Here is a 22,896-nt window from a genome sequence, read left to right as displayed (position 1 = left end):
ACCAAATGTATACTGTAAAACAGGAAAATAATGCGAGCAGAATATTAATGCTAAAAATGCGAGTGACGGAAGGTCGCATTAATTTAAATATTCCATTTAGGATTTAAACACATTTCTAGTCATTTTTAGATCTAAACATGTCTTGTCTGTGTTTGCATTCTAAACACATATTTCACAGCCTAAACAACGGAAGTACTAATAAAATGCATGCCAGTCAGGACACCCGTGTTATACCAACCAGTTAGAAGTGGCGTTGTGAATAGCGCGGTAATATGCCTCGTTTTGGGATTAAGCAGGACACCCATGTTAAACCAACCAGTTAGAAGTGGCGTTGTGAATAGCGCGGTAATATAAGCCTCGTTTTGGGATTAAGCAGGACACCCATGTTATACCAACCAGTTAGAAGTGGCTTTGTGAATAGCGCGGTAATATATGCCTAGTTTGGGGATTAAGCAGGACACCCATGTTATACCAACCAGTTAGAAGTGGCGTTGTGAATAGCGCGGTAATATATGCCTAGTTTGGGGATTAAGCAGGACACCCATGTTATACCAACCAGATAGAAGGGGCGTTGTGAATAGCGCGGTAATATATGCCTAGTTTGGGGATTAAGCAGGACACCCATGTTATACCAACCAGTTAGAAGTGGCGTTGTGAAAAGCGCGGTAATATAAGCCTCGTTTTGGGATTAAGCAGGACACCCATGTTATACCAACCAGTTAGAAGTGGCGTTGTGAATAGCGCGGTAATACATGCCTCGTTTGGGTATTAAGCAGAACACCCATGTTATACCAACCAGTTAGAAGTGGCGTTTTGAATAGCGCGGTAATATATGCCTCGTTTTGGGATTAAGCAGGACACCCATGTTATACCAACCAGTTAGAAGTGGCGTTGTGAATAGCGCGGTAATATAAGCCTCGTTTGGGGATTAAGCAGGACACCCATGTTATACCAACCAGTTAGAAGTGACGTTGTGAATAGCGCGGTAATACATGACTCGTTTGGGTATTAAGCAGCGCTTGGAATGAGCAATCAATGGCTACCTTTAAAGAGGTGCTATGTTCCACAGGCCTATGATAATTTACAACGATCATTTTCCTGCTAGATTCATACACATTATTAAACAATTTGAAGATGAAGACCAACAAGGGTGTGTTTGAACGACTTTTCTACTGGCCCAAGCTTGTTATCGCTTCAACAATGCACATTCATCGTTCAAGTTATTGTAAGGGGTCGTGCATTTTACAGCACACATTCACTGTAAATAGAGCTCTAGGAGCCCATGCTTGGCATAAGAGCCAACTAGTGAGATCGGGTGGTAAGGCTCGCATGTCATCGTATCCCAGTTACGTAGATATATGCTCATGATGTCGATCACTGGAAAGTCTGATCCAGACGAGATTATTTACTGACCGCCTTGATATACCTAAATATTGCTGGCATTTTGAACAAACGCAGAAGCCAACAAAACTTTATCAAACGTGGATATAATAAATAATGGGATGTAAATAACCGTGGTATACATCCACACTTGAACTTTAACAAAATCTCAAGCAGTACTAGCAACGGGAAATGTACACTTGTGTGTAAACAGACGCCTTCTGGTTCGTGACTGGGCCTCGAACAATTCGCGTCACGACCGCGATCACGAGACGTATTGACTTCTGCAGTGTCTATCTGTTCAAAACAAGTCCCCTCAATCTCGACCGGGGTATGGAATAGAAATATATTCTAAACGTTAGAGCGTTTTATAAAATAGTCAATGATAGTATTGAAATAAAAACTACTAAAAATGTCCAGTCGCGGACACGGTCGCGGTGTAGGGACGCGTTGTGAACAATGCTTCATTGATGTAACAGCCACCGTAGATCGGCGTTATCAATACCACGCTACAGTACTGAACGGCATCTGTTCTGTTCAACTCTAAACACAGTGGAGAAATCAGGCGTGGCAGGTTCTCCACGTTGACTGCGGCTACATTTAACCTGAAACACGCGTGGCTGCCAATTGATCTGAAAAACAGCCGGAGTCTCTCGGCTGGGAACACTCTGCTTAAACTATATACATAACAGCCACTTACCTGGTTAACATTAACTCATGTCGTTTGTTCCTAATCAAATTGTGGATTAGCTTGTTGCAATAAAAGGAGCTGCATGGTAGATTGTTTGTCATGTACATGTACACAATCTCCATGGTTTGTTGCAATACACGAGCTGATAGATTGTTTGTCATGTACACAATCTCCATGGTTTGTAGCAATACACGGGATGGTAGATTGTTTGTCATGTACATGTACACAATCTCCATGGTTTGTTGCAATACACGATCTGGTAGATTGTTTGTAATGTACACAATCTCCATGGTTTGTTGCAATACACGGGCTGGTAGATTGTTTGTCATGTACATGTACACAATCTCCATGGTTTGTTGCAATACACGACCTGGTAGATTGTTTGTAATGTACACAATCTCCATGGTTTGTTGCAATACACGAGCTGGTAGATTGCTTGTCGTGTATACAATCTCCATGGTTTGTTGCAATACACGAGCTGGTAGATTGTTGTCGTGTGCACAAGCTCCATGGTTTGTTGCAATACACGAGCTGGTAGATTGTTTGTCATGTACATGTACACAATCTCCATGGTTTGTTGCAATACACGAGCTGGTAGATTGTTTGTCGTGTATACAGTCTCCATGGTTTGTTGCAATACACGAGCTGGTAGATTGTTTGTTGTGTACACAATCTCCATGGTTTGTTGCAATACACGATCTGGTAGATTGTTTGTTGTGTACACAATCTCCATGGTTTGTTGCAATACACGACCTGGTAGATTGTTTGTCATGTACACAATCTCCATGGTTTGTTGCAATACACGGGATGGTAGATTGTTTGTCATGTACATGTACACAATCTCCATGGTTTGTTGCAATACACGAGCTGGTAGATTGTTTGTCGTGTATACAATCTCCATGGTTTGTTGCAATACACGAGCTGGTAGATTGTTTGTCGTGTACACAATCTCCATGGTTTGTTGCAATACACGAGCTGGTAGATTGTTTGTCGTGTGCACAAGCTCCATGGTTTGTTGCAATACACGAGCTGGTAGATTGTTTGTCATGTACATGTACACAATCTCCATTGTTTGTTTCAATACACGAGCTGGTAGATTGTTTGTCTTGTACATGTACACAATCTCCATTGTTTGTTTCAATACACGAGCTGGTAGATTGTTTGTCGTGTATACAATCTCCATGCTTTGTTGCAATACACGAGCTGGTAGATTGTTTGTCATGTACATGTACACAATCTCCATTGTTTGTTTCAATACACGAGCTGGTAGATTGTTTGTCATGTACATGTACACAATCTCCATTGTTTGTTTCAATACACGAGCTGGTAGATTGTTTGTCATGTACATGTACACAATCTCCATGGTTTGTTTCAATACACGAGCTGGTAGATTGTTTGTCTTGTACATGTACACAATCTCCATGGTTTGTTGCAATACACGACCTGGTAGATTGTCTGTAATGTACACAATCTCCATGGTTTGTTGCAATACACGAGCTGGTAGATTGTTTGTCGTGTATACAATCTCCATGGTTTGTTGCAATACACGAGCTGGTAGATTGTTTGTCGTGTACACAATCTCCATGGTTTGTTGCAATACACGAGCTGGTAGATTGTTGTCGTGTGCACAAGCTCCATGGTTTGTTGCAATACACGAGCTGGTAGATTGTTTGTCATGTACATGTACACAATCTCCATGGTTTGTTGCAATACACGAGCTGGTAGATTGTTTGTCGTGTATACAGTCTCCATGGTTTGTTGCAATACACGAGCTGGTAGATTGTTTGTTGTGTACACAATCTCCATGGTTTGTTGCAATACACGATCTGGTAGATTGTTTGTCGTGTACACAATCTCCATGGTTTGTTGCAATACACGACCTGGTAGATTGTTTGTCATGTACACAATCTCCATGGTTTGTTGCAATACACGGGATGGTAGATTGTTTGTCATGTACATGTACACAATCTCCATGGTTTGTTGCAATACACGAGCTGGTAGATTGTTTGTCGTGTATACAATCTCCATGGTTTGTTGCAATACACGAGCTGGTAGATTGTTTGTCGTGTACACAATCTCAATGGTTTGTTGCAATACACGAGCTGGTAGATTGTTTGTCGTGTGCACAATCTCCATGGTTTGTTGCAATACACGAGCTGGTAGATTGTTTGTCATGTACATGTACACAATCTCCATTGTTTGTTTCAATACACGAGCTGGTAGATTGTTTGTCTTGTACATGTACACAATCTCCATTGTTTGTTTCAATACACGAGCTGGTAGATTGTTTGTCGCGTGTACAATCTCCATGCTTTGTTGCAATACACGAGCTGGTAGATTGTTTGTCATGTACATGTACACAATCTCCATTGTTTGTTTCAATACACGAGCTGGTAGATTGTTTGTCATGTACATGTACACAATCTCCATTGTTTGTTTCAATACACGAGCTGGTAGATTGTTTGTCATGTACATGTACACAATCTCCATGGTTTGTTTCAATACACGAGCTGGTAGATTGTTTGTCATGTACATGTACACAATCTCCATGGTTTGTTGCAATTCACGAGCTGGTAGATTGTTTGTCATGTACATGTACACAATCTCCATTGTTTGTTTCAATACACGAGCTGGTAGATTGTTTGTCATGTACATGTACACAATCTCCATGGTTTGTTGCAATACACGAGCTGGTAGATTGTTTGTCTTGTATACAATCTCCATGGTTTGTTGCAATACACGAGCTGGTAGATTGTTTGTCGTGTACACAATCTCCATGGTTTGTTGCAATACACGAGCTGGTAGATTGTTTGTCATGTACACAATCTCCATGGTTTGTTGCAATACACGAGCTGGTAGATTGTTTGTCGTGTATACAATCTCCATGGTTTGTTGCAATACACGAGCTGGTAGATTGTTTGTCGTGTACACAATCTCAATGGTTTGTTGCAATACACGAGCTGGTAGATTGTTTGTCGTGTGCACAATCTCCATGGTTTGTTGCAATACACGAGCTGGTAGATTGTTTGTCATGTACATGTACACAATCTCCATTGTTTGTTTCAATACACGAGCTGGTAGATTGTTTGTCTTGTACATGTACACAATCTCCATTGTTTGTTTCAATACACGAGCTGGTAGATTGTTTGTCGCGTGTACAATCTCCATGCTTTGTTGCAATACACGAGCTGGTAGATTGTTTGTCATGTACATGTACACAATCTCCATTGTTTGTTTCAATACACGAGCTGGTAGATTGTTTGTCATGTACATGTACACAATCTCCATTGTTTGTTTCAATACACGAGCTGGTAGATTGTTTGTCATGTACATGTACACAATCTCCATGGTTTGTTTCAATACACGAGCTGGTAGATTGTTTGTCATGTACATGTACACAATCTCCATGGTTTGTTGCAATTCACGAGCTGGTAGATTGTTTGTCATGTACATGTACACAATCTCCATTGTTTGTTTCAATACACGAGCTGGTAGATTGTTTGTCATGTACATGTACACAATCTCCATGGTTTGTTGCAATACACGAGCTGGTAGATTGTTTGTCGTGTACACAATCTCCATGGTTTGTTGCAATACACGAGCTGGTAGATTGTTTGTCATGTACACAATCTCCATGGTTTGTTGCAATACACAAGCTGGTTGATTGTTTGCGAAACATGTACACAATCTCCATGGTTTGTTGCAATACACGAGCTGGTAGATTGTTTGTTGTGTACACAATCTCCATGTTTTTTTGCAATACACGAGCTGGTAGATTGTTTGTCATGTACATGTACACAATCTCCATGGTTTGTTGCAATACACGAGCTGGTAGATTGTTTGTCATGTACATGTACACAATCTCCATGGTTTGTTGCAATACACGAGCTGGTAGATTGTTTGTCGTGTACACAATCTCCATTGTTTGTTGCAATACACGAGCTGGTAGATTGTTTGCGAAACATGTACACAATCTCCATGGTTTGTTTCAATACACGAGCTGGTAGATTGTTTGTCGTGTACACAATCTCCATGGTTTGTTGCAATACACGAGCTGGTAGATTGTTTGTCATGTACACAATCTCCATGGTTTGTTGCAATACACAAGCTGGTTGATTGTTTGCGAAACATGTACACAATCTCCATGGTTTGTTGCAATACACGAGCTGGTAGATTGTTTGTTGTGTACACAATCTCCATGTTTTTTTGCAATACACGAGCTGGTAGATTGTTTGTCATGTACATGTACACAATCTCCATGGTTTGTTGCAATACACGAGCTGGTAGATTGTTTGTCATGTACATGTACACAATCTCCATGGTTTGTTGCAATACACGAGCTGGTAGATTGTTTGTCGTGTACACAATCTCCATGGTTTGTTGCAATACACGAGCTGGTAGATTGTTTGCGAAACATGTACACAATCTCCATGGTTTGTTGCAATACACGAGCTGGTAGATTGTTTGTCGTGTATACAATCTCCATGCTTTGTTGCAATACACGAGCTGGTAGATTGTTTGTCATGTACATGTACACAATCTCCATGGTTTGTTGCAATACACGAGCTGGAAGATTATTTGTTATGCATACAAGCACAATGTAGCACTTCAGTCACCACCTCTGTTTAGTTTAAGATTTATTATACAGGGACCAGTGTCTGTAACGCACAATACTAAACGTGTTGAAATTGTTTGTCACAAGCAAAATTGATTTGTGCACTCTGACTTGTGTAGTCGATATGATACACGTGTCACCACAACGGCCCCTTCGACTGTTGGGTCAATGAATACGCCACTGAATATCAAGCGTTCCTAAATTACATTCACGGCCCAAACAGGACCTGGTGAAGCATGGAATAGCCAGTAAGTGAAATACTCATATAAATGTGTAATATTTACATTTTTCTTTAGTACGAAAGCCTACTGGAGCCACTGTAGTAACATAATGTTTTGTCAAATCGAAATTTCCCGTTGTTTCTATAAATAATAGAAATAGCGAGAAAATTCGATTAAACAAAAATGGTACCAGAGTTGCATCATTAGGCTTTCGTACTTTAGTAAGTGTACAATTGGTACTATGTGTAAGACTAGTGAAGATCCGGGGAATATAATGTCTTCAGCAAAAAAGCTTGCCGTAAAAGGCGGCTATGCTTGTCGTAAGAGGCGACAAACGAGATCGCTTGGTGAGGCTCGCTGACTTGGTTGATGCACGATATCGCATCCCAACTACGTGGATCGATGCTCATGATGTCAATCTGATACAGACTAGATTATTAACAGGCCGCGGTGATACAGCTGGAATATAGCTGAGTGCGGCGTTAAATAACAAATAAACGAAACACACAATACTATGCGAGAAGCCTAAAAGTGACTCACATATGCACTACCCTACTGACAGTGCTCTTATTTACATATAAAAAACGTCTACCATCTACTAGTATCACATGCAACCTCTCCTCCCCAGGATAATATATCAGTCATCATAGTAAGCGCTGAGATGTCCAGGCCAAGATTCCTCAAGACCAACATGAGCAACTCCCAGCAACCAGAGTGGGATGACGTGCTGCCTGTACCCAAACTCAGCTTCTCTGTGGCATCTGTCATCGTCTTCTGTCTGGCGGTACTGTGTTTCGCGAACAGCTATGATGGGGAGTTTGTTCTTGATGACAGCGTGGCCGTCAAACATAACAAAGACTTGCTTCCCGGAACACCACTCTCTACCCTGTTTGCTCACGACTTCTGGGGGAACACGCTGGGCAATAGAAGCCACAAATCTTACAGACCCCTCACCGTTATGACGTACAGGTGAGGAAGTTCATCATCTTCAGCAACTGAGGATGTAATGTAAATATAGATTGTCAGTGCAAGAGAATAACCATCCTAGAATTTCTACCGAAACAGATTCCATTTGGGGTAAGGGGCAAAATAGCTGTGGAAATGATATGACGTACAGGTGAGGAAGTTCATCATCTTCAGCAACTGTGGTTGGTAACGTAAATATAAATTGTCAGTGCAAGAGAATAACCATCCTAGAATTACTACCGAAACAAAATAGCTGTGGAAATGATATGAATGGACCACTGAAATTCAGTGATGACACCAGGTGTTCGCGAAAAGTAGTAAAAGCGACAAAACTCTTTCCATGATCTTAAAAAATAACATCCAAACAGCACCTTGTACAAGTAATTTGAATTCTATAAGCAACACACGTCGCCATGAGCAGATAAAGTCCTGAGCCTATAACTGACCCATTATGTTTCACTGATGTAATTCCTGTTTCATGTTGGTTTGACCAATGTGATGTTGATTATGCCAGGGACTCTATAGTCTTTGGATAGTCGCCATGTTTATACTGTTGCTTTGATCAAACACGGAGTGGTGTTAGATACTGCTACAAAAACACATCTTATTCTCTGACGGGAGCCGTAACAAATACTATTTTACACCCAGGTGGTCCAGCGAAGTTAAACCTGAGAACATTTTTTAAGAATATATGCATTTTGTCAAAAAATCCCAGCAGTAAATTAAATGCTAATGTTATTGCTTGTAGACGTGATAATCTCAAGTTAATAAAAGTAACATTTCACGCCAGGTGATTTATACCAGAATAACATCTTTGTCTTCTCCATTGCAGATGGAACTACGCATGGTCAGGATCTCTGCACCCTGAAGGCTTCCACGTTGTCAACATCATCCTGCACGGCTTGGTGTCGGTCATCTTCCTGGCAGTATTCTCTGTCCTCATGTCTGGTTACCAGGTGGACCAGGAATCTGCCAGGCCGGTGTTTGCCTCGCCCCGAGCTGCTCTCCTGTGTGCTGTGTTGTTTGCTGTGCATCCCATTCACACTGAAAGTGTGAGTCAATCTAAATGCATGTGTATCTACGGAATCCCAAACAAGCTACATGGAAGTAGGAATTACTATCCTGGGTGAATTAAAAGTCTCAAGTCTTGGCGATTGACTGACTTTCAACAATACTTCACGAGGGACATACATTCCGTAATTCATCGTAATTCGGATGTTACTGCATTCATGACCTGTAGTCTTGTTACAAAGAAAATGTAGCAAAATGTGCATTTTCCGATCACAAGAATACACATCAGTTCAGTAAATTTAATTCTAAAGTCTTCTTCTGACGTCTCTTTGCGACAATGCTTTTGATAAGGCCCGCTTTGAAAACAATGAAATCAATGGACCAGTTGGATTGAACTGGCTAGGCCGTATACATTTTACAATTTGATTTGACTTGATTTGAAGGATATGCATATCAGAATAGGAAACGAATGTACACACGATTCTTTCAAGGGGTAAAGACAATTCATCTTTCCCTCAATGTCTTGTGGGGGCACGGGTTACCAAGTCGTCTAAGGCGCCGCGATTCCCTGTGCAGAGTTGCGTCCCTTGGGCACGCCAGAAACCTATGATTGTGGGTTCGAATCTCGGACCACCAGGAACCTCAAAGTTAATCTATTTATTCACTTTGTCTTTTATTACCTACATACTAAATATGTGTCTCTTTAATACCCACTTGTTCCAGGTAGCAGGGGTCGTGGGTCGGGCTGATCTGCTGTGTGCCTTGACCTTCCTCCTTTCATTCCTGCTGTATGCCAGGGCCTGCCTCTCACGTAAGTTCTTGTAGCTACATCCCTACCTTAGCATACAAGTTGGTTTCAAATATTTTCTGTGAACTGGGTGTTGAACGTATGGCTACTGTGGCTATGCGTACCTGGAGACTCTTCTTGTTGATGTCTGTCGTAGATGTTATAATGTTCCTGCGGTTTCATCTCTGGGAAGAGGTTGTGTGTTAACCATGTGATTAACGGGCAGGCACGTCGAGCCCCGGCGTCAACTCCATGCGTGGATATATTGCATGAAGCCAATTACAGCTGTCACTCACTCACTCACTCACTCACTCACTCACTCACTCACTCACTGGTTTCTCTCATATCATGGATCTTGTTGCTGTTTTACAGCTTCATCCCTGGCGAGTTACCGTCCCGCATCCTTCTCCCTGGTGTCTGTACTGGCCAGTATGTGTCTGTGTGTCGTGTCCACCTTCTGTAAGGAGCAGGGCATCACTGTCATAGTAAGTGTATTCAGGGTGTCATCCCTGGTCAGTTACCGTCCCGCGTCCTTCTCCCTGGTGTCTGTACTGGCCAGTATGTGTCTGTGTGTCGTGTCCACCTTCTGTAAGGAGCAGGGCATCACTGTCATAGTAAGTGTATTCAGTGTTTCATCTATGGTCAGTTACCGTCCCGAGTCCTTCTCCCTAGTGTCTGTACTGGCCAGTATGTGTCTGTGTGTCGTGTCCACCTTCTGTAAGGAGCAGGACATCACTGTCATAGTAAGTCGGTGCCAATGTACATCGTTTTTATGTGAGCCATATTTATTGTTTTCAGTCCCGTCACCCCGAACACTTCCGCCTGCATCAGAATTCATCTTACATGATTTTCTCATAAATGAAAAGTAGCACTCTAGCACACGATGCGTGTTGCCACACTGTATACTCCCTGACTTGATTACTTTTATGAATTATATAATGTAATTCTCTTCAAATATATTTTGCCAGATAGACACACTATTAATGCTATCCAATGACAGCGACTGCTCGAGTTCTTTTATAATTCGACACTGCTCAGTTTCCATAGAAAATCTCTTTGTATCTATTCAGCTTGATACACATTATCCAAGTTTGTTTTATAGTGATTAATAGTATAGTGAGTATGGACCCGGTGTATATGCAGGGCATCTGTAGCGTGTTTGACATCGTCGTTGTGTGTGAAGTGGACCCATTCCAGTGGCTCGGACTTAAGAAGGCAAAGGACTCTTTAAAGAAGGTAAGTAAATCATATTAACGAAACTAAACATACCAAACTCTGCAGACAGATATAGTGAGTGAGTGAGTGAGTGAGTGAGTGAGTGAGTGAGTGAGTGAGTGAGTGAGTGAGTGAGTGAGTGAGTGAGTGTTTTTCTTACATTGGTTTCTATAACACCTGGTGTCATCACTGATTTTCAGTGATCTATTAGTTTTTTTCATTTTTTTCACAATTTTGCATTTTGCGCCCAGTGGAGTCCGTTTGAATAGATAGAGACATTATTCTCTGGCGTTGACATCTTATTTTGCATGGATTGTGCCGGGTTGTCTCTGGTAGTGTTTGACTGTGTTTGATTATGTTTGAATGTGTAGGATTATGTCGGCGCTTAGTAAGATTGTTTACTTGTTTTGTATTGAGTACTGGGAGTCTATTTGTTTGTATCCTTGTGTAACCACGATTTGGACAGATACGAATCAACGTAATTCCAAGTTAGGTGAGGTCGGAAAGGTTTAAAAAGAATGTGCTACTGTTTTTAGACACAGAAGCACCGACAGTAACGTCGTCTCATAACTCTTAACAATATACATTCCAAACACATTCTGTATTCAAGGGTATCGGTCCAAGGAGGTATAATAATGTCCACGATATTCTGTGATAAGCACCATGGCGGAGATTTTGAAGGCATGTTCTACATCAGCATTCGACATCAGTAGACCCTCATGAAGGGGCAAATCTTACAATGTAGCTATCAATTATCAGTCAGAAGATGTCGGATATTAAGTGATTGCGTGAGTTCGCTTTTAACAGTATTCAAGTTATATCACGACGTGTCAGGTTAATGTAGGAGGAAAGCCCGAAGTGATGCAGGTCTCAATCGTTTACCACTTCGGTGAAACCCACGAGCACGGGTATGGTGCTGACAAACCTAGAAACATTAACGGGGCAAACCGTGATTGGAACTCACAATCATAGGTGTCTGGCGTGCCCAAAGGACGCAACTCTGCACAGCGATTCGCAACGCCTAAGACGCCTTGGCCACTCGTTCCTCCCGGATATTAAGAGCGGAGCAGCATGTACGATATTGTTGTATGTCTTTCCTATATGTTCCAGTTTAACCGACCTCCATGGGTTAATGGTCTCCTCCAGCGCCACCTCATCCTGTTCATTACCGGCGTGTCTCTCCTCAGCATCCGACTGCAGGTCATGGGATCAACACCTCCTGTATTCGAAGTGGATGCTAACCCACACTCTTTTGTCAATGGCACAATATTAAGAGTGAGTATATTTAGCAGAAAAAAGGTTTTAAGCTCATAGTTTTAAACTGTCCCCAAATGTTTCATGTTTCCTGTGTTTCATGTTCCCTTTAAAGGCCTAAATCGTATGAACGTGACGCAATGGACAATGATTTAACTGTGCATGAGAATCTTAAATTCTTTTTCCATGACACTCCCATAAATATTGCTTTCATGACCTCATATGCCAAACAATTCTTACGTGCCCTCCAGTTGTCATTAAGTGACCTGGAGTATCCCTCCTCTGCCAAAGACTATCACGTGGCCCCTAGGTATCATTAAGTGACGGGGAGTGACGCTCCTCTGCCAAAGACCATCACGTGCCATCTAGTTGTCATTAAGTGACGGGGAGTGAAACTCTTTTGCCAAAAACTATCACGTGCCCTCTAGTTGTCATTAAGGGACGGGGAGTGAAACTCTTCTGCCAAAGACTATCACGTGCCATCTAGTTGTCATTAAGGGACGGGGAGTGAAACTCTTCTGCCAAAGACTATCACGTGCCCTCTAGTTGTCATTAAGGGACGGGGAGTGACACTCCTCTGCCAAAGACTATCACGTGCCATCTAGTTGTCATTAAGTAACGGGGAGTGACACTCCTCTGCCAAAGACTATCACGTGCCCTGCAGTTGTCATTAAGTGAGGGGGAGTGAAACTCTTCTGCCAAAGACCATCACGTCCCCTGCAGTTATCATTAAGTGACGGGGAGTGAAACTCCTCTGCCAACGACTATCACGTGCCATCTAGTTGTCATTAAGTGACGGGGAGTGACACTCCTCTGCCAAAGACTATCACGTGCCATCTAGTTGTCATTAAGTGATGCGGAGTGAAACTCCTCTGCCAAAGACTATCACGTGCCCTGCAGTTGTCATTAAGTGAGGGGGAGTGAAACTCTTCTGCCAAAGACCATCGCGTCCCCTGCAGTTGTCATTAAGTGACGGGGAGTGAAACTCCTCTGCCAAAGACTATCACGTGCCATCTAGTTGTCATTAAGTAACGGGGAGTGACACTCCTCTGCCAAAGACTATCACGTGCCATCTAGTTGTCATTAAGTGATGCGGAGTGAAACTCCTCTGCCAAAGACTATCACGTGCCCTGCAGTTGTCATTAAGTGACGGGGAGTGAAACTCCTCTGCCAAAGACTATCACGTGCCCTGCAGTAGCTCTGGTCATATTCCCGTATAAAGCTATGAATAACGCAGACTGGAAAATTGTGATAACTATTCGTACGATTTCATTTTATTACCTCTGAAAATATATCAAATGAAATTTGGGGAAGGCTTGTATAAAGCAAGTATGTATGATCAGCTCGTGGCATATTTTAAAACTACCTTTTTACGGTTTTAGGTTTTAAACTACAATTACCTCTACGCAATCAACACTTGGTTGCTGTTGAATCCATGGTGGCTGTGCTGTGATTGGTCGATGGGCTGTATACCTGTCATCACCTCATTGGCTGATCCCAGAATACTGGCAGACATAGCTCTCTGGACTGTCTTTGGTGCCTTGATATTCCATTGTTGGAATGGTGATCTTACACGTAATCGCCGGTGAGTTGTCCTTATAGCCTTAGGGGTTACTGTATACAAGTTGCATTCGGGTTGTTGTTTGTTTGTAGCGTAAATATCAATCACGCATATGCTCATGCTGGCGGCACGTGCTACTGCTCACGGCGCACGGGTCTCAAATCAGGCGACATTAATCACTGGCCTGGACAGATTGTGTTCGCCCATCTTTAGACCTTCTCGGGCTTCCGTACAGCCCCACATGAAAACAAAAAGTACATTTGGTGTCTCTATAGACCATTTTCGGAATGCATCTATTCCACAAGCAGTGAAAGGGGCATTGTAGCATAAATTAAAACCTTCTTTAAAAAGGGTTTCTTAGGTTTTTATACTCCCAAGAGAGCTGAGATTACATTTTCGAGTGCACACCGAATCACTGAACGTTTTTTTTTGATACACTGACATTTCGATATTTACGCCTAGTTCATCTGTTTCCATATTGTAAATGTGTCTCTGTCCAGGATCCTGATAACCTCCCTGGCAGTGTTGGGTATTCCCTTCCTGCCCGCCAGCAACCTGTTTTTCCGTGTGGGCTTCGTGATCGCAGAGAGGATCCTGTACCTGTCCTGTGCTGGCTTCTGTATGTTGGTGGTGCTCGGGGCAAGGCAGATATGTTACAAATTTCATTCCACTGCTAGACAGGTGAATTTATATGTACACTCATGCTGTTTATTTCATACTTGAAAGAGATCCGAATAATAAGTGCGGCGTTAAACAACAAACAAAACACACTTGAGAGGTATCTCTGATGTGAAATGTTAGCACACTGCTTGTTTCGAAGGACCAACAAACCATTTGGATACAAATAATATCAGTTCACCGCTGTTCTGATTTGTCCTAAGAACATAGTTCAGTGGGTTACAGTTATTTTGACGAAATTTCAAAAGCGCATTATTATAGACGTACTTAAATCAGACACTGAGTGAAAGGGCTGGATACTGCTTCTTCGCCACATGGCGAATAGTAACTCTGTGAGTACATACGGCGTCTCCGGTTAACCAGGACCTTCACTCTGCTGTATTCCTGTACGTTCCCATGAGTATAAGGGCTGGGGGGAAGCCTTGTGGTTAAACCATTCGCTCGTCACGCCGAAAGTCCGGGTTCGTTTCCCCAAATGGGAAAAATGCGTGAAGCCCATGTCCGGTGAAGATTGTTAAATCACTCCATGCGTACATATGGAGGACACCAGTGGTCACTGACAAAATATCCCCTTCTTTGAAATGGTTTTATGCCAATTGAATCTGTTTCGGCGGATACTCTAGGTCTAGTGTGTTTATGTTCTTGCATTGTTTGTTTGTTGTTTAACGCCGCACTCAGCAATATTCCAGCTATATGACTGCGGCCTCTAAATAATCGAGTCTGGTCCAGACAATTAAGGGACTGATGTCATGAACATCGATCCACGAAATTGGGATACGATGACATGTTTCAACCAAGTCAGCGAGCCTGACCAACCGATCCCGTTAGTCGTCTCTTACGACATGCATAGTCGCGTTGTACGGCAAGCATGGGTTGCTGAAGACCTATTCTGCCCCGGATCTTCACGGGTCTTTTTTGCATTGACAATTTAGGTTTGCATGATACACATACCACCGAAAATATAGTCATGGCTTATGTATTCAATAAGTGCGATATTACTGTAAATCGTGAAATTAATGCGTCTCCAAATGAAAGCGACCGCTGGTATATACAGCGTTAAATCTGTAATAGTCAATATTGGTTAGATTTGTATCGAATTCATCTACAACACTGTTTCGTGGATATTTTCATTAGTAGTCCTTAGGAAAGTAGTACTATCAATAGTTTGATCACTTCCAGTGCTTGCTGTAATATGCAGTAAACAACAACGTAAATCTAACTGTATGTGTTTTAGCTTGCAAAGTTCCCATGTTATATTTGACACTGTCTATTTTACAGATAGTCTCAGCTGGCTTCATATTCCTCACAGTTGTGTTTGTTCTTCGGTCTATTCAGGTAGGCGAGAATTAATTCCCACTGACGTCTGTAGCTACTGGGACCTGTTTCAATACAGTTCTACAGCAACATCCCACATAGCTACCCCCCTACTACTACCCATTCAAATCCTTCTTAGAACACCTATCCCTACCTGTCTCACTACCCATTCACCTCTACCTTCCTATCCATCAGGTCCTTCTCAGCACATCCATTCCTACCTCCCTCAGGGGCGGTGGAGTAGCCTAGTGGTTAAAGCGTTCGCTCGTCACGCCGAAGACCCGGGTTCGATTCCCGACATGGGTACAATGTGTGAAGCCCATTTTCCGTTTTCCCCGCCGTGAAATTGCTTGAATATTGCTAAAATCGGTTAAGAACATACTCATTCACTCACTCCTACCTCCCAGTCCTTCCAAATCTTTCTCAGTAACATGTCCCTACATATGACGTTATTCATTCATCCCTACCTCTTCATTCATCCAAATCATTATCAGTACACCCCTACCTCCCTACCCCCTATCCATTCACCCCTACCCCCCGCTCCACCAACCCTTATGTACCTATTTCCCCTACATCTATCCTACCGTCCACACCCACTTCCCTATCCACAGCCCCTATCTCCCTATCATTCCACTCCTACCTCCATCAGTTTCTATCTTTCCAGACATCTCCCACATGTTAGTGGGGACACGGGTTGCCCAGTCGTCTAAAGCGCCGCAATGCTGTGCAGAAACCTGCACGTAGGTTTGGTTTCACCAAAGTGTTTAACGTCTGAGACCCGCATCACTTGGGGTTTTCCTCCCCCGTTAAGCTGACACGCCTTGCTTGTACTAGAATGCTGTTAAAAGCGGCGTTAAATCCAACCCACCCACTCACTTACTCACACATGTAAGAGATACACACGGGCTTTCCTTTCCAGAGAAGTAACGAATGGAGAGTCCCGCTGGCTTTGTTCACGTCAGGAGATAGAGTCTGCCCAAACAATGCAAAGGTAAGCCTGGTAGCATTACGTAGAGGGGAATGTCCGAGTAACTCTCCATTCCTTAAAATTAAAACACATCTGTGACGTCATTCTATTGTTTGAACGCTCCATTATTTTTCAGGAATGGAGAGTTGCTTGTCAACTGAACATTATCTTGAAGCAGCATTTGAACTTTTCAAATATTTTCAACTACAGAATATTGTAAAGTGTAAAAGTAGGGATGAGTTTTAAGTAGGGGAATATCCTCGTAACTCTCCATTCCTTAAAAATAATGGGCCTCGGCCCCTGCGGGGCCTCTGCTCCATTATTTTTAAGGAATGGAGAGTTACTCGGACATTCCCCTCTACACACACACACACACACACACACACACACACACACACACCTGCATAAGTGCAATAATCTTGGACGCGACGTTCAACACCATTTCACCTCACCTCATAAATCTCTTCTGGGCCCTGAATGCGACTCATCTAATCAGGAACATGTCCACCGATGTTTTTTTTAATTTTTAATAAACACTTTGCTGTAGTCATGCAATACTGTAGCCCCAACACAGTGGGACCTCCTGGTTAGAATCGGTCTCTGGTAACCTATGTTTGTTGCAAGAAACGATCTTAATGGATCGGGTGGTCAGGCTCGGTGACGGGGCAGATAGCGGTGATCGTACACTGACGTTGTCGGACGTTGCATACTTCATCTATCACCGGTTTATCTGGTCTAAACTCTTCTATTTGTGTGCAGTGTTAAACAACCATATTTTTGTAATTTTAGATTCAGCTTGGACAGGCCCTGTATTATGATTCTGTCAACAATACAGACTACGCCATGATAAAATACAGACAGACTATCGAGTAGGTGCTCATTTTTTCAATTGGTCAGAGTTTTTTTATGAGCATATTAAGCATTGTTGCTTCCCAGCTGCAGAAACTTCCGGCATAAATATTGAGGACTAAACACTGATACTAAAATCCTAATGATTTGGAGAAGATGTGATGTCATCATAGAAAGAATTATACATGTCCAAATTTGGCTTCCTCATTCTGGCAATTTCAAAGGACATTTACCAAAAATTTGAGTAAATATAATAACAGTGTGTCATTGCGTCAAAGTCCAACTACTAACGGCACACACACCAACAGTCATTACATTTTGAATTACAAACAGGCATGAGTTATTGTCACACACATGTTCTTGAATATGGCTGCTTACATTGTCCGGAACATTAGTATATTGTCATTGAAAGATCGGTGTCCCGACAGGTTGAATCCTCGAGAGAACACAGCAATGCTCAACCTGGCCGTCATCCTCAGACGTAAAGGCGAAATCCTTGAAGCCGAGCAGCTGCTGGAGAGATCTATCACTATCGGGTACTGCATCTGTCATCACGCCCTCTCTCATTTTTTTACCTCGTCCCTTCATTAACAGTATTTTCTGTCAGGACCTTAAAAATATTTTTCATCACACGCTTTCGTTAAAGTTAATTTGTATCACGTTCTTTCGCTCAAATTATTTTGCATCGGGCCCTATTCTTGTATATCGAGTCTTCGGCGTCAGGTTACAATCAAAAACTTCCTTTTGTATGCACAGTGTGTGAGTGGCGGTTGCAACCGATAGGGGCAGGACATGCGCACCCTTTTCGCGAACACCTGGTGTCATCACGGATTTTCAGTGATCCATTCTTATAATTTACATAGCTATTTGGCCTTTTTCGCCCAGTGGAATCGGTTTCGGCAGATTATTGTCTAGCGTTGGCGTTAGATGTTGTATTATGTTTATTTTGACATCGTATCCAAGGAAATATTTGTGAGTCAAGCATTTTAAAAAGAGGCCTTTACTTAACGTTTCGTACATTGACAGATCGGTCAACACAGAGGCGTTGATGAACCTCGGCGTGGTTCGAGCAGAACTGAAAAAGAATAAACTGGCAGAGGAAAGCCTTCTTGAGGCTATTCGACAAAACAATAAATGCGCAGACTGCTACTTTAATCTTGGGAACCTGGTATGTTTTCCTCCACAGATACATACAGTCTGTACCTCCTTAAATTTACTGAAACACCTTTAATACTATTTTGGGAAAAGGAAATGAGTACTACTAACAAAGGTTAGCTTGTGATTTGAGATGATTCTTGCATCCCCCAAAATAATGATAATGTTGTAGCCGATATATTTGTGACAAGTTTATGGTCGACTGAACACCTTTGGATTAATGATAATGTCCCCTGTGAGGGCATTTGTCATCGCCGAAGAAATTCAAAACTGGTTGAACGTTCATGTATATTTCTAATAGCCATTGCACCTCTAGTTTCTCTTGTTATAGTACACTTGTCGAAAGTTTCACACAGCGACATCCACAGAAATAATGTTGCCTTCGTTACCTTTGTGTAACATTCTTATCCATGGTACTCGTAATGTAACGTTTTGAATTCATGTGTTAAAAGTATTAACTTTATGAGATCCTACATGGAAGGTCAGCTTCAGTTCCTTCGTTATGACAGTCGTTACCTTCATGTTTTATTAGTACCGAGACACGGGACGGCCGACAGAGGCAGTCAGTGCATGGGGGAATGCTACACATATTTACCCCCACTACACGTCAGCCTGGAAAAACTCCATCCTGCTTCTTGATGACCTGGGTAAGACATAAATAACGTGAACACATATTTACCCCCACTACACGTCAGCCTGGAAAAACTCCATCCTGCTTCTTGATGACCTGGGTAAGTTCTTTATGCTTAAATCCGCACTCAGCAATTGTCCAATAATATGACTACGGCCTGTAAATAGTGGAATCTGGACCAGATAATCCAGTGATCGATATTGTGAGCAACGACTCACACGACAACTACGACGACACGCAACAAGGCACAGCTTCCATCCATCCAACGATGATGACATAAATAATTTAATTTCGAAAACCTGTTTAAACACATATATTGATCTTCATAGTTATATGTGAACAGAAAAGGAAAATAGACTACTCTTAAGTTTGAAATAACCTTCCAGTGATATAATAACCTTTTTCGTTATGAAAACATTCTCTGAAAAACTATATTTATCCAAATTGCATAATAGTAGGTTTTTTTATATATTATTATGAACATTTACGTTCTTGAATATACTATACATTTTGTATACACATGGTTTGGAAATCCGTATACTTGTCTCTCCTTCAGGGAAGTACGACCATGCTATTGAGGTTGGTAAGGCAGCATTGAAGGCACTCCCAAAAGAAGCAGATCTGATATTTCATGTGGCCAATATTTACATCCTGGCAGATAAGTACAAGGAGAGTGAGGACCTCTTCCTGGCTGGTATACAGATAGACGAACACAGCGCCCGATTCCATCAAAATCTAGGTAATATTGCATTGTGGTTGTTAAATCTTTTCCTGTGCGAAAAGGATGTCCTAAATATTTTCTGTGCTGTTCAAGATATTGATAGACCTCTTGCATTGAGTTATGAATCTATCCAGTGGAAAACTCTAACATAACTCTAACTCCCATTTATAAATGTTCAAAATCCCACTCTCAATTTCATAACTTGGTGATTTTTGTAAGGGTGATGAACTGTCGTACTCTCCTAAATGTGTTTGTATTATCAAAACCTTTAGTTTAACGCATCGGTTGATTAAAGTTATGAAAGATAAATATTCTTCCACCAGTCTATTGTCCTGTCTTGCGTGTTTACTCAAGCTGATCTTTATTTTATTCCCAGGTGTATTATATCATCGATGGGGAAAGAATGAGAAAGCCGAGGCAGCCTTCACGCGGGCAGTACAACTTAACCCAAATGATGCGACGTACGCTAAAAACCTGCAGCTGATTCAAGCCAAAATAAGAAACAACGTATAGGCAATATTTGACGTGCAGATACCAATTTCATATTCGTTAGAAACTATAAACTCAGTGGCAGCTACTTGGCATTCAAAGAAACCAAAGGCTGGATGATATAACGTAAGGCGTGGCCTCAATATACCGATGGAACACCGTTTCTGCACATACTAAAAGGCTGGCTCCCGAAAAGTACTGTAACCTAAATTCGTCACAACGAAATTTCTTTTCTGTACATGACTTCAGCGGTGTAACAACCACTCAGGACTTATGTGTGATAAAACTTGGAATGAACGCCTGGTGGTTACCCCAGATTGAGCTAATATAGCAATGGCGACCCACATCTACGAAGGGCCAGTCAAGGTAGCATCAGTGACGCGCGTGTATATTTTGGAATATATTCACACAATCAATCCACAAACAAGCTCATCTACAGACTGAAATGGATTATGTAACCGAAGATGACACCCACAAGGTATACCACCAATACGTTAACTGTGAATCTTGACACTGATGGTTCTTGTGAGTTTACTGTGAGGAACGTCTTTGTCAGCGAATAGCTCTTGAGTTATGTTTGGTTTGACCTGAAATATCCTGGTATTGTGAAACACTTTCAACTAGCGAGTAGCTTTGGAGTTATATTTGTTTTGACCTGAAATATCTTGGCATTGTGAAATACTTTCAATCAGCGAGTAGCTCTGGAATGATGTTTTGTTTGACCTGAAATATCCTGAAATATCCTGGCATCGTGAACTACTTTCAACCAGCGAGTAGCTTTGGAGTTATGTTTGGTTTGACCTGAAATATCCTGGCATTGTGAACTACTTTCCAACAGCGAGTAGCACTGGAGTTATATTTTTTTTGACCTGAAATATCCTGGCATTGTGAAATACTTTCAAACAGCGAGTAGCTTTGGAGTTATGTTTGGTTTGACCTGAAATATCCTGATATCTTTGCATCGTGAACTACTTTCAACCAGCGAGTAGCTTTGGAGTTATGTATGATTTGACCTGAAATATCCTGGCATCGTGAACTACTTTCAACCAGCGAGTAGTACTGGAGATATGTTTGTTTTGACCTGAAATATCCTGAAATATTCTGGCATTGCGAACTACTTTCAACCAGCGAGTAGCTCTGGAGTTATATTTGTTTTGACCTGAAATATCTCGGCATTGTGAAAAACTTTCAATCAGCGAGTAGCTCTGGAATTATGTTTTGTTTGACCTGAAATATCCTGAAATATCTGGCATCGTGAACTACTTTCAACCAGCGAGTAGCTTTGGAGTTATGTTTGGTTTGACCTGAAATATCCTGAAATATCCTGGCATCGTGAACTACTTTCACCCAGCGACTAGGTACAATGTGTGAAGCACATTTATGGTGTCCCTCGCCGTGATATTGCTGGAATATTGCTAAAAGCAGCGTAAAATCATAGTTACTCACTCACTCATAATGTGAGGATGTTGCTGGTTATAAGGTAAGGATATCGTGACAGTATGGAAGAGAGTAGCGCCAAATGTCAAGCAATCTCAAAGTACCTAGTAGCTGAGTACGTTTCACAATAAACTCTTACATTGGCAATGCTTTGGTTTTTCTGTTTCAATATTACTAAATTTGATTAAGTGATATAATTTAGTTTCACAAAATAATATTCTGCACACCAGAAACGAACCCAATTTCTGAACCAATGTCCAACTTTTTGAATTGGAAAAACAATAATATAAATAAATCTCTCATTCCTGAACAGCAAAAGCCACCGTTCAACACTTGCCTATTTTTCGCTTCACGAGGAAAGATAAACCGTTTCTGAATTATGCTCCGGAAACTATCCCAACCCTCATTTGAACCTAAATTCAATGTTTTTCTCTGGAAAGAAATATCAAATAATCTCTGTATATATATTATAAAACGTTTCAAGGGGAAATACTGGATTTATGAATGATGCTGCGGAAACGAAACATAAACAGCCGTTGGAACCCTTTTCTCAAATCCCCCGCAAACCCGATACCTGATACACTTGACTGCACTTTCTAATCAGGGCGTGTGTCATATGAAATATAGTATAGGATGACACTATAGTGAATGAGTGATAGGAATTGTAACGCCACTTTGAACAGTATTTCAGTCACATCATGGCGTGTCAGCTTCATGTTGGATGAAAGATCCAAGTGATGCATATCTTTGAGGTTTACCACTTCGGTCACGGATGACGGGGAGACACCAGCGCGAATGTTGGATTCGAACCCACGATCATAGATTTGAAGGAATGGACTTGCGGCGCCTTAGAAACACAGAGATTGTTGCAATCGACCAATCTTGTTTACAGCTTTTATTTACCTTGCTTATTAACAACATTTGCCACGTAACACGTCGGGGACCATTTAATAT

General features: G+C 41.7%; 1 protein-coding gene across 1 annotated transcript; it reads left to right on the top strand.

The window, feature by feature from the left end:
• Nucleotides 1-6,861: 6,861 nt before the first annotated feature.
• Nucleotides 6,862-22,082, top strand: LOC124144722 (protein O-mannosyl-transferase TMTC4-like). The gene is made up of 17 exons (XM_048391029.1): nucleotides 6,862-6,934; nucleotides 7,536-7,876; nucleotides 8,706-8,925; nucleotides 9,608-9,695; nucleotides 10,044-10,156; nucleotides 10,815-10,907; nucleotides 11,997-12,161; nucleotides 13,523-13,725; nucleotides 14,202-14,382; nucleotides 15,658-15,714; nucleotides 16,613-16,684; nucleotides 17,450-17,529; nucleotides 17,938-18,045; nucleotides 18,536-18,677; nucleotides 19,197-19,311; nucleotides 19,852-20,034; nucleotides 20,393-22,082. The coding sequence occupies exons 2-17, from the start codon at nucleotides 7,569-7,571 to the stop codon at nucleotides 20,527-20,529; spliced, it is 2,265 nt and encodes a 754-aa protein (XP_048246986.1). The 5' UTR covers nucleotides 6,862-6,934; nucleotides 7,536-7,568; the 3' UTR covers nucleotides 20,530-22,082.
• The last annotated feature ends 814 nt before the right edge of the window (nucleotides 22,083-22,896 follow it).

The sequence above is a fragment of the Haliotis rufescens genome, unplaced genomic scaffold (genome assembly GCF_023055435.1).
Source record: "Haliotis rufescens isolate VD_foot unplaced genomic scaffold, xgHalRufe1.0.p SCAF_9, whole genome shotgun sequence".
NCBI lineage: Eukaryota > Metazoa > Mollusca > Gastropoda > Lepetellida > Haliotidae > Haliotis > Haliotis rufescens.
This window is presented reverse-complemented; position numbering and strand designations above follow the sequence as displayed.